The sequence below is a fragment of the Trichomonascus vanleenenianus genome (assembly GCF_965637985.1).
Source record: "Trichomonascus vanleenenianus strain CLIB 3782 genome assembly, contig: TRVA0_010S, whole genome shotgun sequence".
NCBI classification, from domain to species: Eukaryota; Fungi; Ascomycota; class Dipodascomycetes; order Dipodascales; family Trichomonascaceae; genus Blastobotrys; species Blastobotrys vanleenenianus.
In genome coordinates, this window is record NW_027481877.1 from 197,852 (window position 1) to 219,530 (window position 21,679).

General features: G+C 49.7%; 12 protein-coding genes across 12 annotated transcripts; 6 read left to right on the forward strand and 6 right to left on the reverse strand.

Annotated features, from left to right (window-relative positions):
* Positions 1–350: 350 nt before the first annotated feature.
* DAL5 (allantoate permease family MFS transporter) lies at positions 351–1,895 on the forward strand (the record flags this gene model as incomplete). The annotated part of the gene is made up of 1 exon (XM_076683723.1): positions 351–1,895. The coding sequence occupies one exon, from the start codon at positions 351–353 to the stop codon at positions 1,893–1,895; it is 1,545 nt and encodes a 514-aa protein (XP_076542067.1).
* A 500-nt stretch (positions 1,896–2,395) lies between these two features.
* On the reverse strand, positions 2,396–3,175 carry TRVA0_010S01992 (SUR7/PalI family protein; the record flags this gene model as incomplete). The annotated part of the gene is made up of 1 exon (XM_076683724.1): positions 2,396–3,175. One exon carries the CDS (start codon positions 3,173–3,175, stop codon positions 2,396–2,398), a length of 780 nt encoding a protein of 259 aa, XP_076542068.1.
* A 671-nt stretch (positions 3,176–3,846) lies between these two features.
* PHO89 (Pho89p) lies at positions 3,847–5,619 on the reverse strand (the record flags this gene model as incomplete). The annotated part of the gene is made up of 1 exon (XM_076683725.1): positions 3,847–5,619. One exon carries the CDS (start codon positions 5,617–5,619, stop codon positions 3,847–3,849), a length of 1,773 nt encoding a protein of 590 aa, XP_076542069.1.
* Positions 5,620–6,532: 913 nt separating this feature from the next.
* THI80 (thiamine diphosphokinase) lies at positions 6,533–7,316 on the reverse strand (the record flags this gene model as incomplete). Its single annotated transcript, XM_076683726.1, has 2 exons — positions 6,533–7,143; positions 7,196–7,316. 2 exons carry the CDS (start codon positions 7,314–7,316, stop codon positions 6,533–6,535), a joined length of 732 nt encoding a protein of 243 aa, XP_076542070.1.
* Positions 7,317–7,878: 562 nt separating this feature from the next.
* On the forward strand, positions 7,879–8,565 carry MIA40 (Mia40p; the record flags this gene model as incomplete). Its single annotated transcript, XM_076683727.1, has 1 exon — positions 7,879–8,565. The coding sequence occupies one exon, from the start codon at positions 7,879–7,881 to the stop codon at positions 8,563–8,565; it is 687 nt and encodes a 228-aa protein (XP_076542071.1).
* Positions 8,566–8,656: 91 nt separating this feature from the next.
* SPP382 (mRNA splicing protein SPP382) lies at positions 8,657–10,969 on the reverse strand (the record flags this gene model as incomplete). The annotated part of the gene is made up of 1 exon (XM_076683728.1): positions 8,657–10,969. The coding sequence occupies one exon, from the start codon at positions 10,967–10,969 to the stop codon at positions 8,657–8,659; it is 2,313 nt and encodes a 770-aa protein (XP_076542072.1).
* Positions 10,970–11,031: 62 nt separating this feature from the next.
* SPT3 (transcriptional regulator SPT3) lies at positions 11,032–12,022 on the forward strand (the record flags this gene model as incomplete). Its single annotated transcript, XM_076683729.1, has 2 exons — positions 11,032–11,172; positions 11,222–12,022. 2 exons carry the CDS (start codon positions 11,032–11,034, stop codon positions 12,020–12,022), a joined length of 942 nt encoding a protein of 313 aa, XP_076542073.1.
* A 109-nt stretch (positions 12,023–12,131) lies between these two features.
* Positions 12,132–14,513, reverse strand: ELG1 (Elg1p; the record flags this gene model as incomplete). Its single annotated transcript, XM_076683730.1, has 1 exon — positions 12,132–14,513. The coding sequence occupies one exon, from the start codon at positions 14,511–14,513 to the stop codon at positions 12,132–12,134; it is 2,382 nt and encodes a 793-aa protein (XP_076542074.1).
* Positions 14,514–15,003: 490 nt separating this feature from the next.
* ATG17 (protein kinase regulatory subunit ATG17) lies at positions 15,004–16,287 on the forward strand (the record flags this gene model as incomplete). Its single annotated transcript, XM_076683731.1, has 1 exon — positions 15,004–16,287. The coding sequence occupies one exon, from the start codon at positions 15,004–15,006 to the stop codon at positions 16,285–16,287; it is 1,284 nt and encodes a 427-aa protein (XP_076542075.1).
* Positions 16,288–16,442: 155 nt separating this feature from the next.
* Positions 16,443–17,741, reverse strand: MST1 (threonine--tRNA ligase MST1; the record flags this gene model as incomplete). The annotated part of the gene is made up of 1 exon (XM_076683732.1): positions 16,443–17,741. One exon carries the CDS (start codon positions 17,739–17,741, stop codon positions 16,443–16,445), a length of 1,299 nt encoding a protein of 432 aa, XP_076542076.1.
* A 1,507-nt stretch (positions 17,742–19,248) lies between these two features.
* On the forward strand, positions 19,249–19,923 carry VPS21 (Rab family GTPase; the record flags this gene model as incomplete). The annotated part of the gene is made up of 2 exons (XM_076683733.1): positions 19,249–19,288; positions 19,337–19,923. 2 exons carry the CDS (start codon positions 19,249–19,251, stop codon positions 19,921–19,923), a joined length of 627 nt encoding a protein of 208 aa, XP_076542077.1.
* Positions 19,924–20,620: 697 nt separating this feature from the next.
* On the forward strand, positions 20,621–21,463 carry CYC3 (holocytochrome c synthase CYC3; the record flags this gene model as incomplete). The annotated part of the gene is made up of 1 exon (XM_076683734.1): positions 20,621–21,463. One exon carries the CDS (start codon positions 20,621–20,623, stop codon positions 21,461–21,463), a length of 843 nt encoding a protein of 280 aa, XP_076542078.1.
* Between the last annotated feature and the right edge of the window lie 216 nt (positions 21,464–21,679).

A 21,679-nucleotide genomic window follows, 5' to 3' on the forward strand; every position in this document is an offset into this window, starting at 1 on the left:
CTTGCCAAGTCCCTATGGCCCATCGGCCCATGATCGATGCAGATAAGGTGGTGAGATATGCAGCCCCGGTAGATCAAACATTCAGATGCCGTGGTGGTAGATCTCTCCCGCGGGGGCGGTAATATGAGAGGGGATGGCACTTGTATCGCAGTTCATGTATTAGTGTTTCGGCATGAGTTCCACTGATGCACCGGCATTATGTACAATCAAGTGCCCATGGACTTGAACTAACCGACGATGAATCATTCTGTAGATATAATATTGTGGGGAAGCGAAAAAATGTCATGTATAAAGCGTTAGACGGAACTCCCTGATAGAGTAATATTCCTCTAAAACTTAAAGGCCCTCAAATGACTACCGAGACAGTAGTAGCAGTTGAGCCTCCGAGCCAAAAAAATGACCCCGATGTGGAGATTGGGCTGGTCGATAACATGGAGGAAAAGCGCATCCAGTCCAAGAATGACATCGACGAAGCATACGAGATTGCCCAGCAGTCTCAGGGATTGGAAATTGATGAAGAGACAAACAAGCGGCTTTTACGCAAAATTGATCTCTATATCTGCCCGCTGATGTGTTTCGTGTACGCAGTGCAGTACATGGACAAGACGTCCAACTCCGCTGCGTCCATTATGGGACTGCGAACTGACCTTAAGATGGAGGGAAGCATGTACAGCTGGACCGGCACTGGATTCTACCTTGGTTATATGGTCTTTGAAATGCCATTCTCCTTCATCCTGCAGCGGTATTCTTTGTCAAAAATGACTGCCCTTTTCATCGTCCTTTGGGGTGCAATCATGATGATTTCCGCCGCGCCTAACAGCTATGCCGGGTTTGAAACACTGCGAGTACTTCTCGGCGCTTTGGAGTCGGCAATTACTCCAGCATTCGTTATTATCACCTCCCAGTGGTACAAGCGAGAGGAGCAGTTTATGCGAACGTCGATGTGGTTCTGCTGCAACGGCCTCGGTACTATTCTTGGCGGGGCAATTTCATACGGCCTCTACAAGCGTGAAGTAACAGTGGGGACTCCGATTGCGGCGTGGCGAATACTCTTCATTACCATTGGTCTTTTGACCATCGTGCTTGGAGTTGTTTGCTACTTCCACATCCCAGATAATCCATCGAAGGCATGGTTCCTCACCCCAAAGGAACGTCTGTTGGTCGTTGAGCGAATCCGATCTAACAAGCAAGGATTCGGCAACAAGCACTTCAAGAAGAGCCAGTTTATTGAGGCTTTCACTGATGTGCGAACATATATCTTCATTGTCATCATGCTGGGCCAGACCATCCCCAATGGCGGCCTCAGTAACTTTACCGCCATCATTATTTCCTCTTTAGGCTACGTGAATGAAAGGGCACTACTCATGACCATGCCATGCGGGGCTGTTGAGATTGTGGGCCTTCTTTTGGGCGGTGTGTTCGTGCAATACACCCAGAAGCGAATGGTGGCAGGTATCCTGGGCTCTCTCGTATTCCAAATTCTTGGAACTTGTCTATTGGCGTTCCCAAAGTCATCGGGCGCTCAATTGGCAGGACTGTATCTTTACAACGCATCCCCAATCACTTTTGTGTGCCTTCTTTCATGCATTACTTCCAATACTGCTGGCCACACGAAAAAGATTACCGTCAATGCCATCTTCCTTATCTTCTACGGCGTGGGTAACCTCATTGGTCCTCAGACTTTCATTGCGACACAAGCACCGCATTACACCGGCGCCAAAATCTGCATGGTAGTGTGTGCCGTCATTTGCGCTATTTTTATGTGCATTCTTTACTACGTCAACTGGCGAGCAAACAAGATCCGTGATGAACGAAATGAAACACTTGACATTGACAATTCTGAGTTCGCCGACTTGACTGACTTTGAGAACCCTGAGTTCAGATATGCCCTATAGTTTTGCATTTGAAATGATATTTTGTTTTGTTCTATCTACCTACCCGTGTGAATATCTGGATTGTTCGTTACATGTACCAATAAGCAATGTTTTCAACTGGTCGGTCGATAATGTCTATAGTTTGTCCGCTATCACTGCTTCTGGACACAGCCAAAAAATGAATTTTAGATAATTCCTTCCAAGTACGACCGTAAACTATGAACTTGCACAATCTGTAACCAAGTGCCGTAAGCATATCTCAGTACAGCGTCCCTCCTTTTGCGCCAACCCGGTACCACACCTGCTTACGCTCAATGCAGCCTTGATTGCAACAGGGTCCTTGTAGTCGTCTTCACATATTATAAAAGCTACCACTTTCCCGGGAAGACATACCTAGAGCCAGTATCAAGATACTTCGACGCCGTAGATGGCCAATTAATGTCATATACCCTTATGGGCCGAAAAGATATCGAAAATTGAAAGGAAGGTCATTAAATCATTACGGAAATTGTACAGAGTCATCACGAGTATCTAAATAGAGACTTCTTGGACAGGACGATCGCCCACGAAAGAGTAGCACCAATGCTGATAACGGCGGCCAACCAGGTCAGGGCATACGCCGCATTACCGACCGTGGGGCTCATGCCGAAAAAGGCCTGAACGTTGAGAAACTTTTGGCGATAGGTCATGTACACTCCAGTGGAGACACACGACGCGATAAGAATAAAAATCGAACTGACTGCCGAGCCAATAAACGCACCATAGAGCGCTTCGCGGAAGTAGAGTGATCCCAGGCCAGAACAGAAGGTCAGCCCACTGAATAGCACTGAGAGGAAGTAGAACGCCCAGATGGCTTTGCTGGCTGGATTCAGAGTTGATTGATACTCTGTGATGTCCTGCGGTACCTCGACGGTAACGCCCTCGGACACACTGTTCACCAGCAGCTGTACGAAGTCAAAGGAGTACGGAGTCGAAGGGGCATTACAGGCATAGAATTTGGGTCCAGACTGCCCGCTGACATAGGAGCTCCCGCAAATACCACCAGCCCCAAAACTGTAGTAGTCGAATATCCCCATAGACCCCGAAACTGTGTCTGAGCTGTTGCTCACGGGGCCGCCGATACGGGCCTGGGGTATATGAATGGGGTCCAGTTTGAGGAAGTACACCGACTTGAGCCCCAGTGCTCGGGGTGAGGAGCCCAGGAGCACCATGAGACTGAACAGGAACACTGCCAGTGAGCCGATGACGGCAAACAGGAACAGTGTGAACGAGAGGAAGCTCTTAAGCGACGGTCGTCTCATCACCTCCCCCTATGACAATTAAGATAAAAGCATGCAAAGTAGGGTTCTGGGATCTATATTTGGGGGGCTGACGAGGGGGGAGGTGGCCTGTGCAGCATTCTAGCGTGACCTTTCTGCACGGCAAAAAATTTCCTACGTGGACCGTCAGGGGGGACCGATGGTACTTAATAACCGGGGGAAATTTCACGTTCCATACGAAAGAAATTTAAATCTTTCAGCCAATGCGAGTGGTTATACTGGTGTCTTATAGTCTCTGCTTTTCCACGCTCATCGGAATGAGATGAGTAGGTTATTTGACCGCGGTGATCTAATCACAGATGGAGCTGAAACATTAAAAGTTTGACGCGTGCGTGTTGATACACCATGTTTCACGATCCATTCCGAACGACCAACAAATGTCAATACGCATCTTCAGTTCTCGCTTTTGAATAAATATGGGATGTGTAATATGGCGATGTGTCATATCAATAGCCTGAAAAAGTTTATGGTACAATTGTACTGGATTAACGATATTAATTGCAGTAAGTTCTATGCCTTAATTTCGTCGAGCTGGAGAATCAATACCGATCAGATCAATTGGCGCAACCTACATGGTTTGGCGAACAGTCTACCTGGAAACATGTGAAATGCATCCCATGCGGTAACAACGGAAGGACTCAATTTAAAATGAACTAGCTCATTTCATATAAAACGCCAACCTTCGGCGCATTGACGATGATACCCATAAGTATACCGGCTATCAGGCCAGCACATGGCAAGGTAAAAATCCAACCAAGGTAGCACCAAGCGACCATTCGCCAATTGACTGCTTTGATGTCGTTGTTGCAGAGACCAACGCAGACAATGGCGCCGACAATGCATTGAGTGGTGGAAATTGGCAAGGAGAGCTGGGTAGCAAAGACAGTGGTAATAGCAGCGCCCAACTCGGCGGAGAAACCTCGAGAAGGGCTCTGCAGAGTCATTCTGTTACCAAGGTTCTTCATGATGTGGTAGCCATAAGTCCAGAGGCCAATGACCAAGGCGGCAGCAGTGTAGGCGAGGCACCACACCGGCACTGGAGACTTGTTGGAGACCTCATTGGATCGCCAGATGAGGTAGACGGTGGAAAGGGGACCCACAGCGTTAGAGATATCGTTGGAGCCGTGAGCGAAAGAAGCAGTGCAGGAAGTAAGACACTGGAGGAAGGAGTAGAGGTGCTCAGTTTTGATGTCGTATTTCTTGGCTCGAGAGTGCATGTCCTTGATGTCACCAGATAATGGGCCACCAAGTCTCTGAGCGTACACAACATCCTGGGTCCAGCCGTGGGAGATAGCAAGCCACATGAGCCATGGCCAGTTGGTTGGTTTAAGTAGGTCCTTCTTGGTGTAGTCTTTGAACTTCTTTCGCTCCTCCTTTGGCTCAATTGGCTCAGCTGGCTGAATAGCCTGTGGCGGGAGGGTATGCGCGGGCTCTTTCTCGAGATCTATATTGTTCATTGACGGCGCAATAGTTGGTGATCGCTCGTCATAGCCAGGCTCATTGTTGTTGAATGAGGTGGCCCCAGAACTTTGGTTAGTGGCGCTGATGTTGTGAGAGCTAGGCTTGCCAAAGGTAGACTCGAGAAGCTCATCTTCGTTTCGGTTGCCTTCGTAGTAGTCGACCACAAGCTGGCCCTTGTACCCCTCTGGAATCGGCGGGACCTCACCCCAGGACCAAAGAGTTGGACCCAATGGAAGGTGCCAGTAGCGGATTCGCCAGTCCTCAAGAACCAACTTTCGGTAGAGATATGGATAGAAGAAAACAAAGTACACCACGACAGCACCACCAGCACCACCGAAGATAGCGCCAAGAACCTGGCCAGTAGTAAGCTTGTCAAGGTGCAAGCTTGGAGCACCCTTCCACACAATTACCATGATAAGGACACCGAAAGTCAACGCAAAATAGAACGGCACAGTGAAGAGACCCTTCTTCAAGGAATCCCTTCTCTCAAGGACAGCGTACTTGGTAAAGAGGAAAAGGATAGAGCCGAATGCTCCCGCAATGGCTGGGGCAATAAACCAAGAGGCGACAATCTGGGCAAACCCGTTCCATCCCCAGTGAATGCTGTTGACACCCTTGGCGGCAATACCGGCACCGATAATAGCACCGACAATTGAGTGAGTGGTAGAGACTGGAGCACCAATTCGAGTAGCAAGGGTCAACCATATGGAGGAAGCGATAATGGCACAGGTCATGAGCAGCATGAGCGCAGCAGGGCCATCGTCAAACACTGTGACGTCGATGATCTTGCTTCGGATGGCATCCGAGACTCGAGAACCAGCAAGAACAGCGCCCAGGAATTCGCACAACGCAGCGAGAATCATTGCCTGGGGGTAGCTTAGGGCTCTAGAGGAAATTGAAGTCGCGAAGGAGTTGGCAACATCGTTGGCACCGATGTTCCACGCGTCCAGGAACGCGAAGATCATAGTGATCGCGAACAGGTAGTCGAATTGATGTAACGCCATCTAATGCTTTGCCCTGTGTAGCTTCTTTTTTATTGAGATTATAGAAAAAACTAACGGTCTAGTTGTGTCTACTATTGTGGTCTTTTATATTTTGGTCGCTAGTGTCCACGTTTCTCGAAAAGAGCCCTGTGATTGATTGAGGCTCTACCGCAATAGTCGCGCCATTGGGACTGACCTATTTTCAACGCGCCAAGAACTACCCACAGTTACCTCTACTCTTCCGGTCACTACCTGTCGCCGTACTTTTCGTGATAGTTGGTGGTCGCGACAGTTCAGCCGTACGCCCATGTGCCGGCCATACCCACACCTAATTGGTGAATAGGCCCTGGCAGGGCCAAGTCTCTTGGCCCTTGGCACTCGAGCAGCATTTTAACCTGTTTTTTTCTTTTCACTGTGCCGGTAGTGCAATGGTCCTGCTCTCGGTTATGAGTGGTCGACGAGCCATTGGCGTTGTCATGTTCGTTCAATTCCTGAGTCGGATAAGTCCACGAAGGATCAATGCACAATGCCACATGTATGAACCGATTAACGGCTAAGATGCGCGTGGTCTCGGATACGATAAGTCTGTGCTGTGGACTAATTCCCAGAAGCTGGATCGCCCTACCATTAAAACCCCTACTAGTAGCCTAGTTCATAGAGGCACATCCTGGGGGGCCAGCCCCCCAGACCCCCGTGGCTCCGCTCCGCGGAGGACTTGTAGAGATGGTGTACTAGGGGGGTTTGGGGGGCTGGCCCCCCAACTACGGGGTCTGGGGCAGAGCCCCAGTGTGTTACTGTGGTCGTGCATTCGAGTCGTCGGAAAGGGCAATTGGCCTGTTCAGACTCGCTTCATAATTACGTAGTGCGTTAAGCGCGATACTGAAGAAATGTGAGTCTATTTCTCTCTGAGCTCGGCTGTGAACAATACAGGCACATCGGTCGTAATTTCAACCGTGTCTTGAATCAGATGATTACTGGTGCTCACCTTGGTGCCGTAATTAGTCTCCCAGTCAGTAACGTCCCATTCCATCCCCCTGATGGTGATATGTGCAGTCCCTACGATAGGAAGGATTCCACATGTCTTGCCAAGGTGCTTTAGGGGGGTGCGGATAAGCGATGTGCCCTTCTCTAATAGGAATGTAACGCTCTCGTCAGACAAGAGATACACTGGCCTTTCCAGGGCAGGCTGGAGCAGAAACAATTGGTGAATAGAAGAAAAACTCTGATCCACTCTGCCACCCATTGCGCCTAGCACTAGCAAGTCCTTAATTTCAGGGTATTGCTCTTTTAGAATTGAAGTAACCTTCATAAAGTCTGTAGAGTACTGATCAGGGTCCTTGATCACAGGCACTCCCAGGGCCTCATAATAGCTCTTGGTCTCAATGCTCAATGAGTCCATATCGCCTGCAATAAAGTCAGGCAAATGCTTCCTCCTCAGGTCTTCATCCTCTTTGAAGAACCTGAACAATTGGTCGGCAGCACCGTCAGCGCAGGACCGAACAATGGCTACCCTATATTAGCTAGCTAAATCATCCAAATTTACAAGATCATTACTCACAATGGTCCCACGCCTTGTAGAAGAGAGAAGCATTGGATATCGGCTGGTTTAGGATAACCAAGGCCGAGCACTCGCCCTTTTCACCGTCCAAAAAGTGTGCCGGCCGAAACTCTTTCACCATCTCTACCTGTGATCGCCGTTCGAATAATGAACCCCCGAAGCGCCATTAAGTCCCGTCAACTCCCAACGCCCGAGCAATAATTATTCCGGCGAGTTCCTCGGTCCACCTGGAAACGGGGCGTCTTAAAAGCACAACTGTACGTTAGGCGATTGTATGTGTAGTGGAATGTTTAGTAATTCCGATGTATCTTAGCATGTTCAATTCAAAGGAGTCTACATAGAGTTTTTGTCTGGTAGCAAAAGTGTTGGTATCAATGTAACCACTTAACATTTGTCAAGTCAAATTCACACTATCAACACATACATGTAAACGATGGCTCATCTATCATTGGCTACGACGGTATCTCAGTACATTACAATTGCCTATGTGAAATAAAATAGCGCTCGGAGATCTAGCGATCTGAAACCATGGGCGCCGCACGTCAAACTAACTACATCGGGGCTCCGACCATGCCGGATTTGTAATGGCGAAAAGTGAAAAATTCGGGCAAATACATAGCTGAACAATCCGTTCTCGATACGAGTACACTCATTTTTAGACGGTTAGCGAGGATAATTAGACAATGTTCAGACAGTGCCTTAGAAAGACTGCCGGTTCTGCCGCTGCTCGAAGGATGTACTCTTCGAGATCCGGTCAGCAGGCTCGATTCGCTCGCCCAAGCGTACTGATTGGTCTTGCCGCGCCAATCATCGGATATGGACTGTTGAGCATGCAGTCGAGCCCAATCAAGGCTGAGGGCGCTATTCCACATATCAAGGCCGAGGATGTTAAGTCTCCAGAGCCAACTCCGCTCACCACTGAGGATCTGAAGGAGAAGCCTGCTGGCGAGAAGCCAGTGGAGGAGCAGAAGCCAGCCGAGGAAGAGCAGGAAGCCAAGGGTGCTTTTGATCCAGAGACCGGTGAGATTAACTGGGACTGTCCATGTCTTGGTGGTATGGCCGATGGTCCATGTGGCGAGGAGTTCAAGGCCGCTTTCAGCTGTTTTGTCTACTCCACTGAGGAGCCAAAGGGCATTGAGTGCATTGAGAAGTTCAAGGGCATGCAGGACTGTTTCCGACAGTATCCAGAGGTCTATGCCGAGCATCTCCGGGAGGACGATCCACTTGAGTCTGCTAACGAGGAGACCAAGGCCAATGTCGCCTCTGAGGTCGCTCCAGTCGAAACTCCGGAATCCCCAGCAGTGCCAGGAACCCCAGAAACCCCAGTCGTTCCAACCACCACTGAGGAGGAGCCAAAGAAGGACCTCTAAATTCAAAATCTCTAACCACCTGTAAATATTTGTTATATAATCCCCCCCCCCCTCTACTGAATTAGACGTGGTAAATAGAATATCACTCAAATTACAAATAATCCGAAAGCTCGTCTAAAGATATCGGAATGTAGCTCTGTTGACTCTTCGGCAGGATGAAAAGCACGTTCTCATCAATGTAAGCATTTAGCCCGCCCTTGCCACTCGGATTAGGAGTAATACGGAACAACTTGTGGCCCTTACTTGAATGGGCGCTGCCAATTGATACAAGGAACAAGTCGTTAGACGTACAATATTCCTCAATAACTTCCCTGAACGAGCTCCGAGATGCCTCCGGACGTTGCTTAGTTGTGCCAAGAAGGCTGCTAAGTGTCGACTTTTTGGGCTTGGCAGTCGTGGGAATCGGAGTTGATGGCGTAGACTGTCGCTGCGGATGGGATATTTTGAGTCTATCAACATCAGGAAGATCCAGCGCACCGGATATAAGTTCCAGGGCCTCGTTGAAGTGAGCTTGAACTGACGGTATGGCTTGGACAGTTTCGGGGAACCAATTGAGCCAGTTCTCGACCCACTCGGTTACTTCCCCGAAATCTGGTACTTCGGACGACGTGATCCATTGGTGAAGTATGTCAAGGAGCTTTGGGAAGAACGATACTTCGAGAATATGGCTGAATAAACGCGGCTTTAGCACGTCAACCCATGGAAGAAGATGGTCTAGCGGGGTCGTGTCTTGGTCAGAAGGATCAATTTCCAGTATAGCGTCAACATAGGCGATCAGCCGGGGAACTGCATTCTTCTCCACTGAAGAATCGAATTCAGAAACAGGGGTGAATAACGGCTTCCAGAGGGCTGTTTCGCTTGCGAAATCCACGCTGTCTACTCGATAACCCTTTAAAAAAGCAACAAACTTGGCACGGACGTCGTCCATGATCTTATCTTCGAGGTGCATTTCAGTGAGATATTTCATCCATGGCGATACCCAATTGTATGGCGCAGATAACGAGCTACCCCGAACCCTCCATTTATCCAATCCCTGCTTGAGCTTCGGAATCACAACCCGCTCAAGAAATGCGCGCTTGACGTAAGAGGGGAGCAGCGGGCTCCAAGTTTCAAGCAAGTACCGCGCCGAAGAGGTGTTCTCGAGGTCGAATTGGTTAGTAAACGTAGACTGAACCTTAGGCAGCCACACTTGGTATATCATAGTATCAACAGGTTTGGCCTCGCGTGACTCTGGTATAACACCGTCGGATATAGCCTCTCGTGCCTCGCATATCAGCGCAATAAGGTCGCGCGATAGTAATGGTGCGCTCAAGTCGGAAGGGTCCCAAGTAGCCATCTTTAGTTCTAAGTATGGCCCCAGTAATGAAGCAATGATCAGCTCTAAATTGGTAACTCTTGACAGCGGCTTGCCCTCGCGCATCACCATTAATATAAACGACTTGAGAGTTTCTTCAGTCACGGTGGCTGATTCTATCTCCTCTTTACAGCCATTGAATGTCGCAATCAAAGAGCGCAGCAGCTCTAGTTGCGATCTCTGTGTCTCTCGACTGGATTCCAATCGCTTTTTACTGGCCTCTGTCTCTTTTCTCCATTCGCTAAGACGATGTGACTGCGCCGCATACTTAGAAAGATTCATGCGCGCTTCATCATAGGTAGCCATGGTATCAGGCTGGTTTGGAGTCGAGGACCCCGATCTGAATTCCTGCAAATTCGTCAAGGTCCTGCCGCCTCCACCTGCAGTCATATCTACAATGTTCTTCAGGGCATTAGGAATATGAAGCCCCTCTGACTCCAATTCGCTGACCGATCTATAAATGTCTTTCGGTTTCCGCTTCACAATCGTCTGTCTGACCTGGTCGAATACGTCTTCTCCAAGATCAATCTTACCAGAGACTTTGGGGACGCTTTTACCCCTGACCTCCCTGCCCTTCTCAGATACACCACCCAGACCCAGCTTCTTTCCGGGCCGCAGCTGCTGCTCAATTGGATTTACAATACCCTGTTTTGAGGACCCCAGACCAGTTCCGGCTACGTAACCCATCTTGCTCAGCAGTTTCGCGCCCATTCCGTAGGTCTTCAGATGAGTAGTATCCGGAGCAGCAGCACCCTCATGGCCACCCTTGCCGCTTTCTTCACTACCATTTCTATATTGCCTGGACGGCTCCTCTTTGGTGGCAACACCAAGGGTCTCCTTTCCTGCGCTCGTGAACTGAGTCGCGAGGCTATTACGCATACTCATTGACCCGCCCGCTTTATCGCCTGATCCCGAGCCAAACACCATCGGTTTGAACCGCATAATCGGCCGCTCTTCCTCCTCTTCACTCTCCTTGCCTTCATCCGCCAGCTTCGGCCGCTTAAAGCTTCGGAACTCCTCTTCTGAAGAATATTCCTCTTCTGACGACATTTGGTGAAGGCAATCATAAGTCGGTCCCAAACTATCATCACCACAAAACGACAACCACTACGATGGCCGAGAAGGAGAAAGACAAGTACAAATACAAGGTCGAGATCCAGCAGATGATGTTCGTCTCTGGTGAGACGAACGATCCGCCGACCGAGACGACTTCGCTTATCGAAGACATCGTCCGCGCACAGGTCGTCGAGATTGTAAGTGTAGAACACACCCTACTCAAGTGAAATCGACTGACGATTCCAGCTGCTGCAAGGCACTGCCCTCGCACTGAAGCGGGGCGCCCGTTCCGTTGCTACTGAGGACCTGATTTTCCTCATTCGCCATGACAAGGCCAAGGTGAATCGTCTGAGGACGTACCTCTCGTGGAAGGACGTGCGGAAAAACGCCCGTGACGAGGGTGGAGGCGGCGTAGAGGGAGCTGAGCTGCTGGAGGACTCCAATATCATGAGTAGCGAAGCGTCGAAGAAGATGTACAAGAAATCCAAGATCCGGCTGCCGTGGGAGCTGCAATTCATGTTCTCCGAACAGCCATTAGAGGAAAACGAAGACGAAAACGAGGACGAAAGCGAGCTGGAGGCGAACATGGCGACGATCCAGCGGCTCAAGACTGCGGATGATCGGACGAGGGACATGACGAAGGAGGAATATGTGCATTGGAGTGAGTGCCGACAGGCGAGTTTTACATTTAGAAAGGGCAAGCGGTTCAGGGAGTGGGCAGGTATTCAGTATCTGACGGATTCCAAGCCGCATGACGACATTGTTGATATTCTGGGATTTTTGACGTTTGAGATTGTGGCCAATCTGACCGAGGAAGCACTCAAAATCAAGGAATTAGAAGAGGAGCTTGAGTCGCGGAACGGAAAGACAAATAAGAAGCGCAAGCGGGAGCACCATCTGTTTGACGGTCCTGACGAAGACCAGCGGCCAATTCTTGCTCGGCATATCCAGGAGGCGTACCGGCGTCTCCAGGCCGCAAGAAACAAGAACCGAGCGATTCGAAACTATACCGGCGGTCTCGTCAACTTCCGGACCCAGATCATCTAACTTATTTATTTTGCTACACTTGGATTGCTTTATGTGTAGTAGTTGTAGTCACCTATTATGCTCAATAGGAGACTCTGTATATGAAATGATTTTAATGCAATTGGTTTTTTTATGACCCTACGAACCCAGTAGCAATGATCTCTCGTAGGTCGTCATTATCGCACTCCAAATGGGTGCTGTCATACGGAACACCTTGCGCAGTTAGGCTCCTTTTTGTAGTTCGATTGCCTTGCTCGTTGAGACTGGATATACTCGTCTCCAACTGGCGCTTTTTGATAAGGTCTACCGAGGCCATGAACCGCACATAGGGCGCAACATCAGTAGCCAGCGTAGCCCCATGCAAACAGTCAATGGAATTGTACGTTCCAACCATGGGGTACGGCGGGTAGGACAAGAATGCCATTGCGTCCCGTAACGAGTTGGCCACCGCCGATTTGTTCAGAGCAGGGTTGTCGTCAGGAATGTTCACCCGGTTAGGGTGAATGAATTCGTAAGGTTTTAGTTCAAACGGCAGAGGCTTAGTGGTTATATCTCGCTCTTCCGTGTATGCAATCGCCATCTTGTCCGGTACTTTAATTGTCACATCTTCCAACAGGGCGCTGTGCTGGAGAGAATGAAGGAGATCAGCCACTGAGCGGCTCTCAGCATCCTCAAACGTATTGTCCTCTCGTAGAAGGCCCGGCCCCGACGGCGTATAATCTATTATAGGGGTGTCGCACCGGCTAACCACCCGCTTTGAGCCGTACTGCTGGCGCTCTTTCTTAGTCACGAGCCAGTCCACGCCAGATTTTCTGCCTCCAAGCCCCATCTGGCACGAGAATTGGAGGTCGTTAATACATGCTCTTAGGTCGTTTTTCCGTCGCCGGACCAAGGCTTGGAGGTCCTTGCGAGGTACTAAATGGCCCTCGTTTAATGCAATTAGTAGCAGAATGTCTACCTGGAGACTGGCATCGCTGTGCTTGAACTCTAGCAGCTCGCTCATCTCGATGATATTCTGCGGAATGACAGAGAGGTCCGAGCAAGTGAGAACAATTGGCCGCTTCGAAAGGTCGGCAAAACGCGTCAGCCCCATCCAAAACGACTTCTCGTCTTCAAACAAGACATCGGCCTCTTCAAAGAGCACCACGCTCTCGGGATTTGCAATTGAGTCAATCTGGTGCACCAGATGTGATTGTCCCATGCCATCGAGTAATTCTAGTAAGTCCTTGCTCGATCGCTTCATGCTCGCGTTCACCTCAAAAACGTATGCGCTAAGCTCTTTTCCTGCCGCGTACACGGCACTAGTCTTTCCCGACCCCGGTGGACCGTGGAGTATCAGGAAGTGGCGGTTGATAAGGTCCGCTTCGCCTTGATCATTGTCCTCATCAACGATAAATCCGTCCAGGTTAGATTTCCGCTTCTTTCGTTGTTGCTTTTTTGATGATTGTGGAGTCTTGTGTTTCAACACCCCAATTCTATACCGCAGCCAGTCTACTATATATGGGGCGGCTCTTGGGTCTGCGGATGCAACAAGGCTAGTCGCTCTTGGTGCGTACTTGTTGGTCCATGCGCTTGTCTCGCACTCATACTTGTCAAATGCTTTGAAATCTCCCACGGTTGCCAGCAATGGCTCTAAGTAGCGCATATTCTGGCCTGAAATGCAGTTCAGTGCAATCTGCCGGAGTTCGTCACCGGATACGAAGAGCCTCGTAGCTGGTTTAAAGTGGGTCGTCGTTTTCTTGTCTAGTATATGGTTGAGCATGTTTTCGGCATCGTCAATCGTCATAGGTACTTTTCGCTGCTTATTCTTTGCAGATTTATGTAATTGCGTCTCGTTGGAGGCCGAGTTTCTCTCAAGATCAATGCAATCATCACCCCTTACGTGGCTATACTTGGGCCAGGGAGCTGGAACCAATGGCTGGTTGTACGCCTCGTGTGAGAACACAGTGGGAGCGCTTCGCGGTCTTCGTTCTCTAGCTTTAAAAAATGGGTGCACTTTAGGCTTGAATTGTTCCAGAACCTCCTTGGGAAGCTTTAATGTCACTTTAACAGAAATCTTCGGTTGATCTGACAGTTTTTCCGCGGTTGTAGCCTGCTCAGACTTCGTATTATCAGCGATGGAGACACTGGAATCGACTTTTTTAGCCCTCTTGCGTGTTTGAAAGAAGGGATGGACTTCTTCTTGGGGCTTCTCCGCTGGTTTGTCCCCGGTGGTAAACGCACTGGAGGACCTTCTGGCTCGAAAAAAAGGATGAATTTCGGGTTCCTTATTGTCACTAGCCATTTTAGATTCATCCATTCCAGTTTTATCGCCGTGGTCTACTGGTTTAACGCGTTTCTCGAAAAACGGGTGCGGTGCTATGGGCTCTTCGCGGTCAATTTCAATAGGCTCACCAGCCTCTAAGCGCCTCAGAGCCTTCTGAGGGAGCTTCAGCGTTACGAGGCACTCCCTCTTTGCGTCGGGCAGCCCCCATGACTCGAAAAGCGTCCTCGAGCTGCCATTTCCACTCATTGGATCACTCAAGAGACGCGTAGCAAACGCGAGTTTAATTGATCGAATTAATCTACATGACGTGACTTAATCAGTTAACTTGATTCATGATATGCGCATAACGCCCGAGTTACAAGCCATGCCGCACAACATTATTTGAGGACTGGATCCCGAGTAGTTCAGCAAAGGGGACGATGAAAGGGCCATAATAGACCTGAACATTCGTATGCGAATAAACCTGTGCGCTTTCGTTGCACTAGGTTGATTACACAGTCGCTGGATAGTTCAACGTACCAGAACAGGCCGCGTTAAGTTAAGCAGTTAAGTTGATGCCATCCGTGGCAATACCGCCAATCCGGAAGATACTGACCGTCCTTCCCCCCAAGGGCATTTAGTACCTTGCGGAGTCCCCTTGGTAGACGTAAAAAGAGGCTCTTTGATACCGCAATTGAAGAGGATATCCCATACCGGACATAGATATATCGGCCAGGGTTGGCCCTGTCACAAGCAAATGAGCCAGCAACATAAACTGAACGAGTGGTTTCGGGAGGCTAAGCAGAGCCTCTCTGTAGCTGGGCCTATATGCATCGAGGCAAACGAGCTTGTCGTTACTAGTAGGAAGCAGATCGAGGAAGGCACTGTGCTGTGGGCACAAGTCATTTTCTTTCACGATGCGATCGAGGAACAGCTGGGACTACTGCAGAACGTGCAATCTTCGTTCGAGGACTATCACCGTAAAAGTTCCCGAGAGTTCGGAGACCTTGTCAATCAGTTAGCAGAGTCTTACCAGAGCCTGGATGATGCTTTGAAGATGCTGGATGAGACCGATCTCGACCCGGAACTCCTAAAGGAGGGGAGCGATAAGCGAAACCTTCGCAGCTTTGTGTTTGAAAGCGGCATTGACCAATTAAGAGGCACAGTGGAAGATATCATTTACAAGTCCAAGACTTCTGAAAAGGAGCTGGGAGAGAGTGTGATGAATCTGGCCTCGGAAGTGCTGAGGCTGCGCAAGAGAATGTACTCGGTCAAGGACATCCGTAAAAAGAGCTTGGAGAAAGCACATGGCGGTACTGAGGAAGTAGCAGGACATGCCCATGCTATGGCAGAGCTGCTCGAGAGCTTAACACGGCACTACGACCAGTGTCTCAAGGCAATTGAGCTGACTGACCAGAATAAGGTGCCCAAGGAGGAAATTGGAGAGCTGTTACAGGTACTGGAGAACGATTCTTATGAGGTCGAGGGGGCAGTGAATGAGCTGCACTCGAGACGTCAGTCAATTGAGGTCTCCGAGCGATCGGTTAGTGAGTTTTGTGACAAGATGGGCAAAATGCACATAGAGGTGGTCAACTATTTCAAAGAGCTCGATACGTTTACGTCGAACGAGCTCCGAGAGTACCTCAAGACTCTAGATGGTCATTCCAAGGACCAATCTGAATATGCAACCGAAATTGCCAAACTCGTAACCGAAGTCAACTCTCTCGTGGACTATTATAATTTGTTCTACAAGTCATACCATTCCATGGTTCTTGAAATAGTGCGTCGTTCCAAAGCGCAAGCCAAAATGGAGTCTTTGGTTCAGACTATGCTCAACACAATTAACTCCGCCTACAATGAGGAGGTTGAGCAGCGCCGTACGTTTCTCCAGGAGCATGGAGACTTTCTCCCTAGCGATCTATGGGAAGGGCTAACTGAGAGCCCCGGATATCCTGAGATAGGGTTCGACAAGGTGGATATACCGAAGCCCTCGGAAAAGACTATTCAAGCCGCCATGAAAAATGCTCAGCTACCGCTGTGATAAAACGGACATTGCTAACTTATAACTTATTTAACCACCTGCTGCGAGTGACCTGTTACTATAATTAGTTCATTTGTATATACATTACTCATCTAAATCCCAAAAGTCCTTCGACAATATTTACATCAGGGGGATTATAATAATTAGTAGACTCGTCACTGATGCTGCCTTTCCAATTGCTCAAACTTGGATCGAACCTCTTCAACGGGCAAAACGTCCAGCTTTCTATCTTCACGCGACCGCAATGCGATTTTATTGGCATCCATCTCTTTGTCGCCAATCATGATGATGTAGCTATATCCATCAGCAAGCGCTCGTCGAACACGAGTACCCACAGTCTCGTCCTGTGCAGAGAGCTCTACATGGAAGAAGCTGTTGGCAGTAGTCTCTCCACCCACACCCGAAAGCTCGGAAACAACCTTCTGGGCGTAGTCATGATGTCTGCTGGCAACTGGGATGACAACTGCCTGTCGCGGGTTGAGCCAGAACGGCCACTTCCCCTTGTAGTGGTCGATAAGCAAGGCCATGAATCTCTCTAGGGAACCAAAAATGGCTCGATGGATAAGTACAGGAGTGGCCCCCTTTGACTCGGCATCCATATACTTGAGTTCAAAGCTCTTTGGCAGTTGGAAATCCAGCTGGATCGTTGCCGTCTGGTGTTCCTTGCCGTTGTTATCTGTCACCATAATATCAATTTTAGGGCCATAGAAAGCACCGTCTTTTTCATTTATCGACCATGGCTTACCAGACTTCTGCAGAGCTTCCTTGAGGCCCGCTTCGGCCTGATTCCAAAGTTCGACATCGCCGGCGAACTTGTCCGGACGCGTCGAGAGGGCCAGTCGGAACTGCCCAAGGCCGAATATCTCGTATGTAGTTTGGATGAGCTTCAAACATGACTCAATTTCACCTTGGACTTGCGAATGTTGACAAAAAATGTGACCATCGTCTTGGTGGAACTTTCTGACTCGAGTGAGCCCGGTAAGCGCACCAGACGCTTCATTTCGATGCAAGGGGGAGAAATCAGCGTACCGCACTGGCAATTCCCTAAACGAATGGTCGTGTCGACCAAACATTACACAATGCCCGGGGCAATTCATTGGCTTCAAGCTGAAATCAGCCTCTTCCTCATGGCCACTACTGACTTCAAACATATCGTCTTTATAGTGAGTCCAGTGCCCGCTGGTCTTCCAGAGCTCGTTCTTGTAAATGAGTGGAGTGATCACCTGCTGAAACCCGAATCGCCGTTGCTGGGCCTTCATGAAATCCACGAGCTTCTCAAACAGCCTTGCACCATGGGGTAGGAAGAATACGCTGCCCGGAGTACTCTTGTCAATCATGTAAAGCTTCTGCTGCTGCGCGATTTCGATATACTCGGGGACCCCACCGTGGTGATTCCACCGTACCAGGCCAGGTACGGCCCGCACCGGGGTTCTCTTCAGTAGTGGCCTGAACATGTTCAATGCCTATATCAGTCCTGCGTTCAATCTATTGGCCATAATTTTTCAATCTAAGTCGCTAATTCAGTACATGATGTTATTTCACCCAACTATAATGATTTCTTCGATTGACCTTGGGGGCCAGCCCCCAAACCACCGTGGCTCCGCTTCGCGGAGAGTCTTAAAGCAATCAGCGATCCCCTCCGCGTAGCGGAGCCCCAGGGGGGTTTGGGGGGGACTGGTCCCCCCAATTATACTAGTACTAACAGTGGAGGGCATTCGAGGGCCAGCCCTCGAGCTCCCGTAGCTGGGGGGCAGCCCCCAGACCCCCGTATGGTTACGATGTGACAATCTTTTCGTTAAACTATTACAACCTCCCAGCCTGTAACAAAATTCCTGTTACAACGTAGCAAGTCGTTACAAACACCCCGTTACAGCCTAAATCTCCGCGAAGCGGAGCCCCAGGGGGGTTTGGGGGGACTGGTCCCCCCAATGTTCTCTACCTCAATTGAGCTTGGAGGGGGGCAGCTGAAGTTGATGAATTCTATCATCAGCCAATAATACTACTGATAGTGCTTTTTGCTTATTTGGTATGCACAAGTTAGATACAGTTCTAAATTCTTGTGCTATATATGCAGGAAGAGGAGCCCTTTCCTTGGCAAGCGCAAATTGTGTACTGTATCAAACACTGATAGCAAAGATGTTACTTTTCAGAAGCGATAGAAGCAATAATCGTTCGCGGCAAGTGCAATAATTTTTAAACGTGATGAACGATAATGAGATAGACTGCCAATTGGTTCTGTAAATTATTTGATGATCCGGATTTAGCATGTAGATCTGTAGTAAATAGCGATCTTAAACCCGCGTCCAATGACGTTGATGAGAAAACGAGATATAATTATTTTTACGCTAGCAGTTTCAATACGCTGATAGCGACTGTGGAAGCAAGATAAAAGATATGATAGGTAAACTTCTTCATGAATGACCCTAAAGACTCACTAGGCTTTATAACCTTAGAGGCATTGATTTTCAGTAATTCAACATTTCCCTCTAAAGCTCCACACAAAATAATTCCCCATGGCTCTATGATGATTTCTTGGAGTCCGAAGGAGATGAAGTAGAAGAGTGATGGGGAAGTGCGCCGCGTTATGTGCGGCTTGTCCCTCCAACCCACATGATGTGTACATTCCCCCACATCATCTATGTACTAACCTGCCCATCACATCACGTCATAATTGCAACCATTGCACATATAAGCCCATCTTCCACGGCAGTATATTACATATAGCACTACATGGTGCGATAATATCGGCCATTGCAGCAGCCGGGTAACCGCCTTTGGCAGAAAAAACCCGCCGTCCCCCCATATGAATGCGCGTGCGCGCGCACCCCCTACTTTACACCGCACGATCTCGCTTTCTCACACACCCCCCTTCCCCTAACGCAGATTGACCCACCCCTGGCAAAATACACACACGAACTACAATACTGTCAGCGACATTGCGACACACAGGGTCTGAGAGGAATGAGTTTGGATGCGAAGATTGTTCTGCTTGGCGCGCAGGGTAAGTTCCCTCCAAATTTGGGTTGCGATCTCTAACGGGCTGTTTTAGGAGTTGGGAAGACCTCGTTTGTGGTGCGATACGTGCGGAACACGTTCCAGCAGGGCAACGCGTCCACGATTGGCGCCAGCTTCCTAGCAAAGAAGGTCGAGGTTGATGATATTACTATGAGACTACAGATCTGGGACACCGCGGGCCAGGAGCGGTTCAGATCAATGGCACCGATGTATTACCGGTCAGCGACATGCGGCATTCTGTGCTACGACATTACTTCGGAGGCGTCTTTTCGCGCAATGCACTCGTGGCTGCTCGAGCTCAAGCAGAACCTAGACGACGATATTATTATTCACATTGTCGGCACGAAGCTGGACTTGGTGAATGCCGACCCGTCGAAGCGGCAGGTGCCATTTGAGACGTGTGTTGCTTTCGCGGCCAAGCACCTGCCTGGTGACGGTGAGGCGTGCCACGAGATTAGCGCCAAGGACGACCAGGGTGTCGAGGAGGTATTTGAGGCCATCACGCGGAAGATCATTGAGCGGAGGGCGCGTCTTGAGGACCGCTATCTCCAGCAGCAGAACCAGCGACACACGATATATGTGCATAACGATGAGCCGGAGCCCAAAACAGGGTGCTGTTAACCAATGACTTCATTATTAACGATACACGATTTTTCCCTTATGTGTCCTTTAACGAACTAACGACTATACTACTAACTTTAGTGCATCTTTTTGTGGTTTTTTTTTGTTGATTTTTTTCTGAATATAGAGAGAGAAAGAGCAGAGTTCTACTCTTGGGGCCATTTTTCCACCCGGGGCTAACCCCTGTCCGTTATATGCTATGCATAGGACTGGGGGGAGGAAGGTGGGTATACAGATTGGATTCCGCAAGTTTCAACCAGAACCGTCGAAGAGTCAACGAGAACCCTCGAAGAGTCAACAAGAACCCTCGAGGAGTCAACAAAAACCCTCGAGGAGTCAACAAAAACCCTCGAGGAGTCAACAAAAACCCTCGAAGAGTCAACAAGAACCCTCGAAGAGTCTATTCTAAGGTTTTTGATTCTAATTCATTTGACGGCTTTGGTTAAACTTCAACCACAGCCGCATGCGAATCTATGGTTTTGTCTCAGATCTGGTTCACGCCTCACTATGTGCGGCTTGGTTTCAAACCCAACCGCCGCGTGAGGCTTTGTGCGGCTTTTGTTGTTTCAGCCGTGCGTCCGTAGCCCGCGCGTCAAAGGCACACCACAAAAAATGTTTGCCCCGACCACTGGATATCAAAGGAATAACCGCATTCAACGACAAGCCAGAAGAGACCGATAAGCCGAAAAGAAAAAAAATGGGTTGGTTTTGGGCCGATAGTGAAACCACCGCTCCAGTGAGCCAGACGCGGGATGACACCTCCATCTCGAAGTGCCCTGTGAAGCATGATTCGTATTTCAACAAGAGGCCGGTTGATAAGCCCGCCGAAAGCACGTCCAAGTGCCCTGTAAAACACGACTCCTCCTCGTCACAAGGCTGGTTTGGCTGGAGCAGCAAGCTGAACCCCCTGAACATGATGCCGGAGCTGTCTTCCCAGAAGGCACCCGGCCAGAAGCTCGATCTGCCTACAGAGCGGACCATGTCGTCGATTCCCAAAGGCACCACCGATTCCGAGGGGGTGTGGGAGTACCCATCGCCTCAGCAGATGTTCAACGCCATGCTGAGAAAGGGTGGCGGCGAGATTCCGGAGGACGCCGTAGAAAGCATGGTGGATTGGCACAACTTCCTCAATGAGGGCGCCTGGAAGGAAATCCTGGAGTGGGAGCAGCCGTACACCGACAAGTCCCAGAAGGAGCCCCGGCTGCTCAAATTCCAGGGACGTCCAGAAGAGATGTCGCCGCGGGCTCGCATGATCCAGTGGCTCGGCAAGGTGTTCCCTGCGACCTACGGCGCTCCTCCACCTTTTGACAGGCACGACTGGACCGTCCTGAGGGGCGAACCCGACTCCGACGAATGGAAGCAGGTGCGCTATGTAATTGACTACTACGCTGGCCCCGACGACGACGACGGAATGCCTTCTTTCATCTTGGACGTGCGACCCGCCCTTGACTCCGTATCGAGCACTGTCGACCGTCTTCACAAAGCATACGGCTCTACCTGGGACAAGGCCATGGGTAGATCCGGCCCTTCTAACAACTAATTCGTAAATTATTATATCTCCTTTTCAACTTTCTACCTTCAATTGAACCTTGGGGGCCAGCCCCCAAACCCCCGTAGCTCCGCTTCGCGGAGAGCTTTGTAGCGATCAATGATCCCTCCGCGAAGCGGAGCCTCAGGGGGGTTTGGGGGGACTGGTCCCCCCAATTGTCCGCTTCAATTGACACTTGGGGGCCAGCCCCCAAACCCCCGTAGCTCC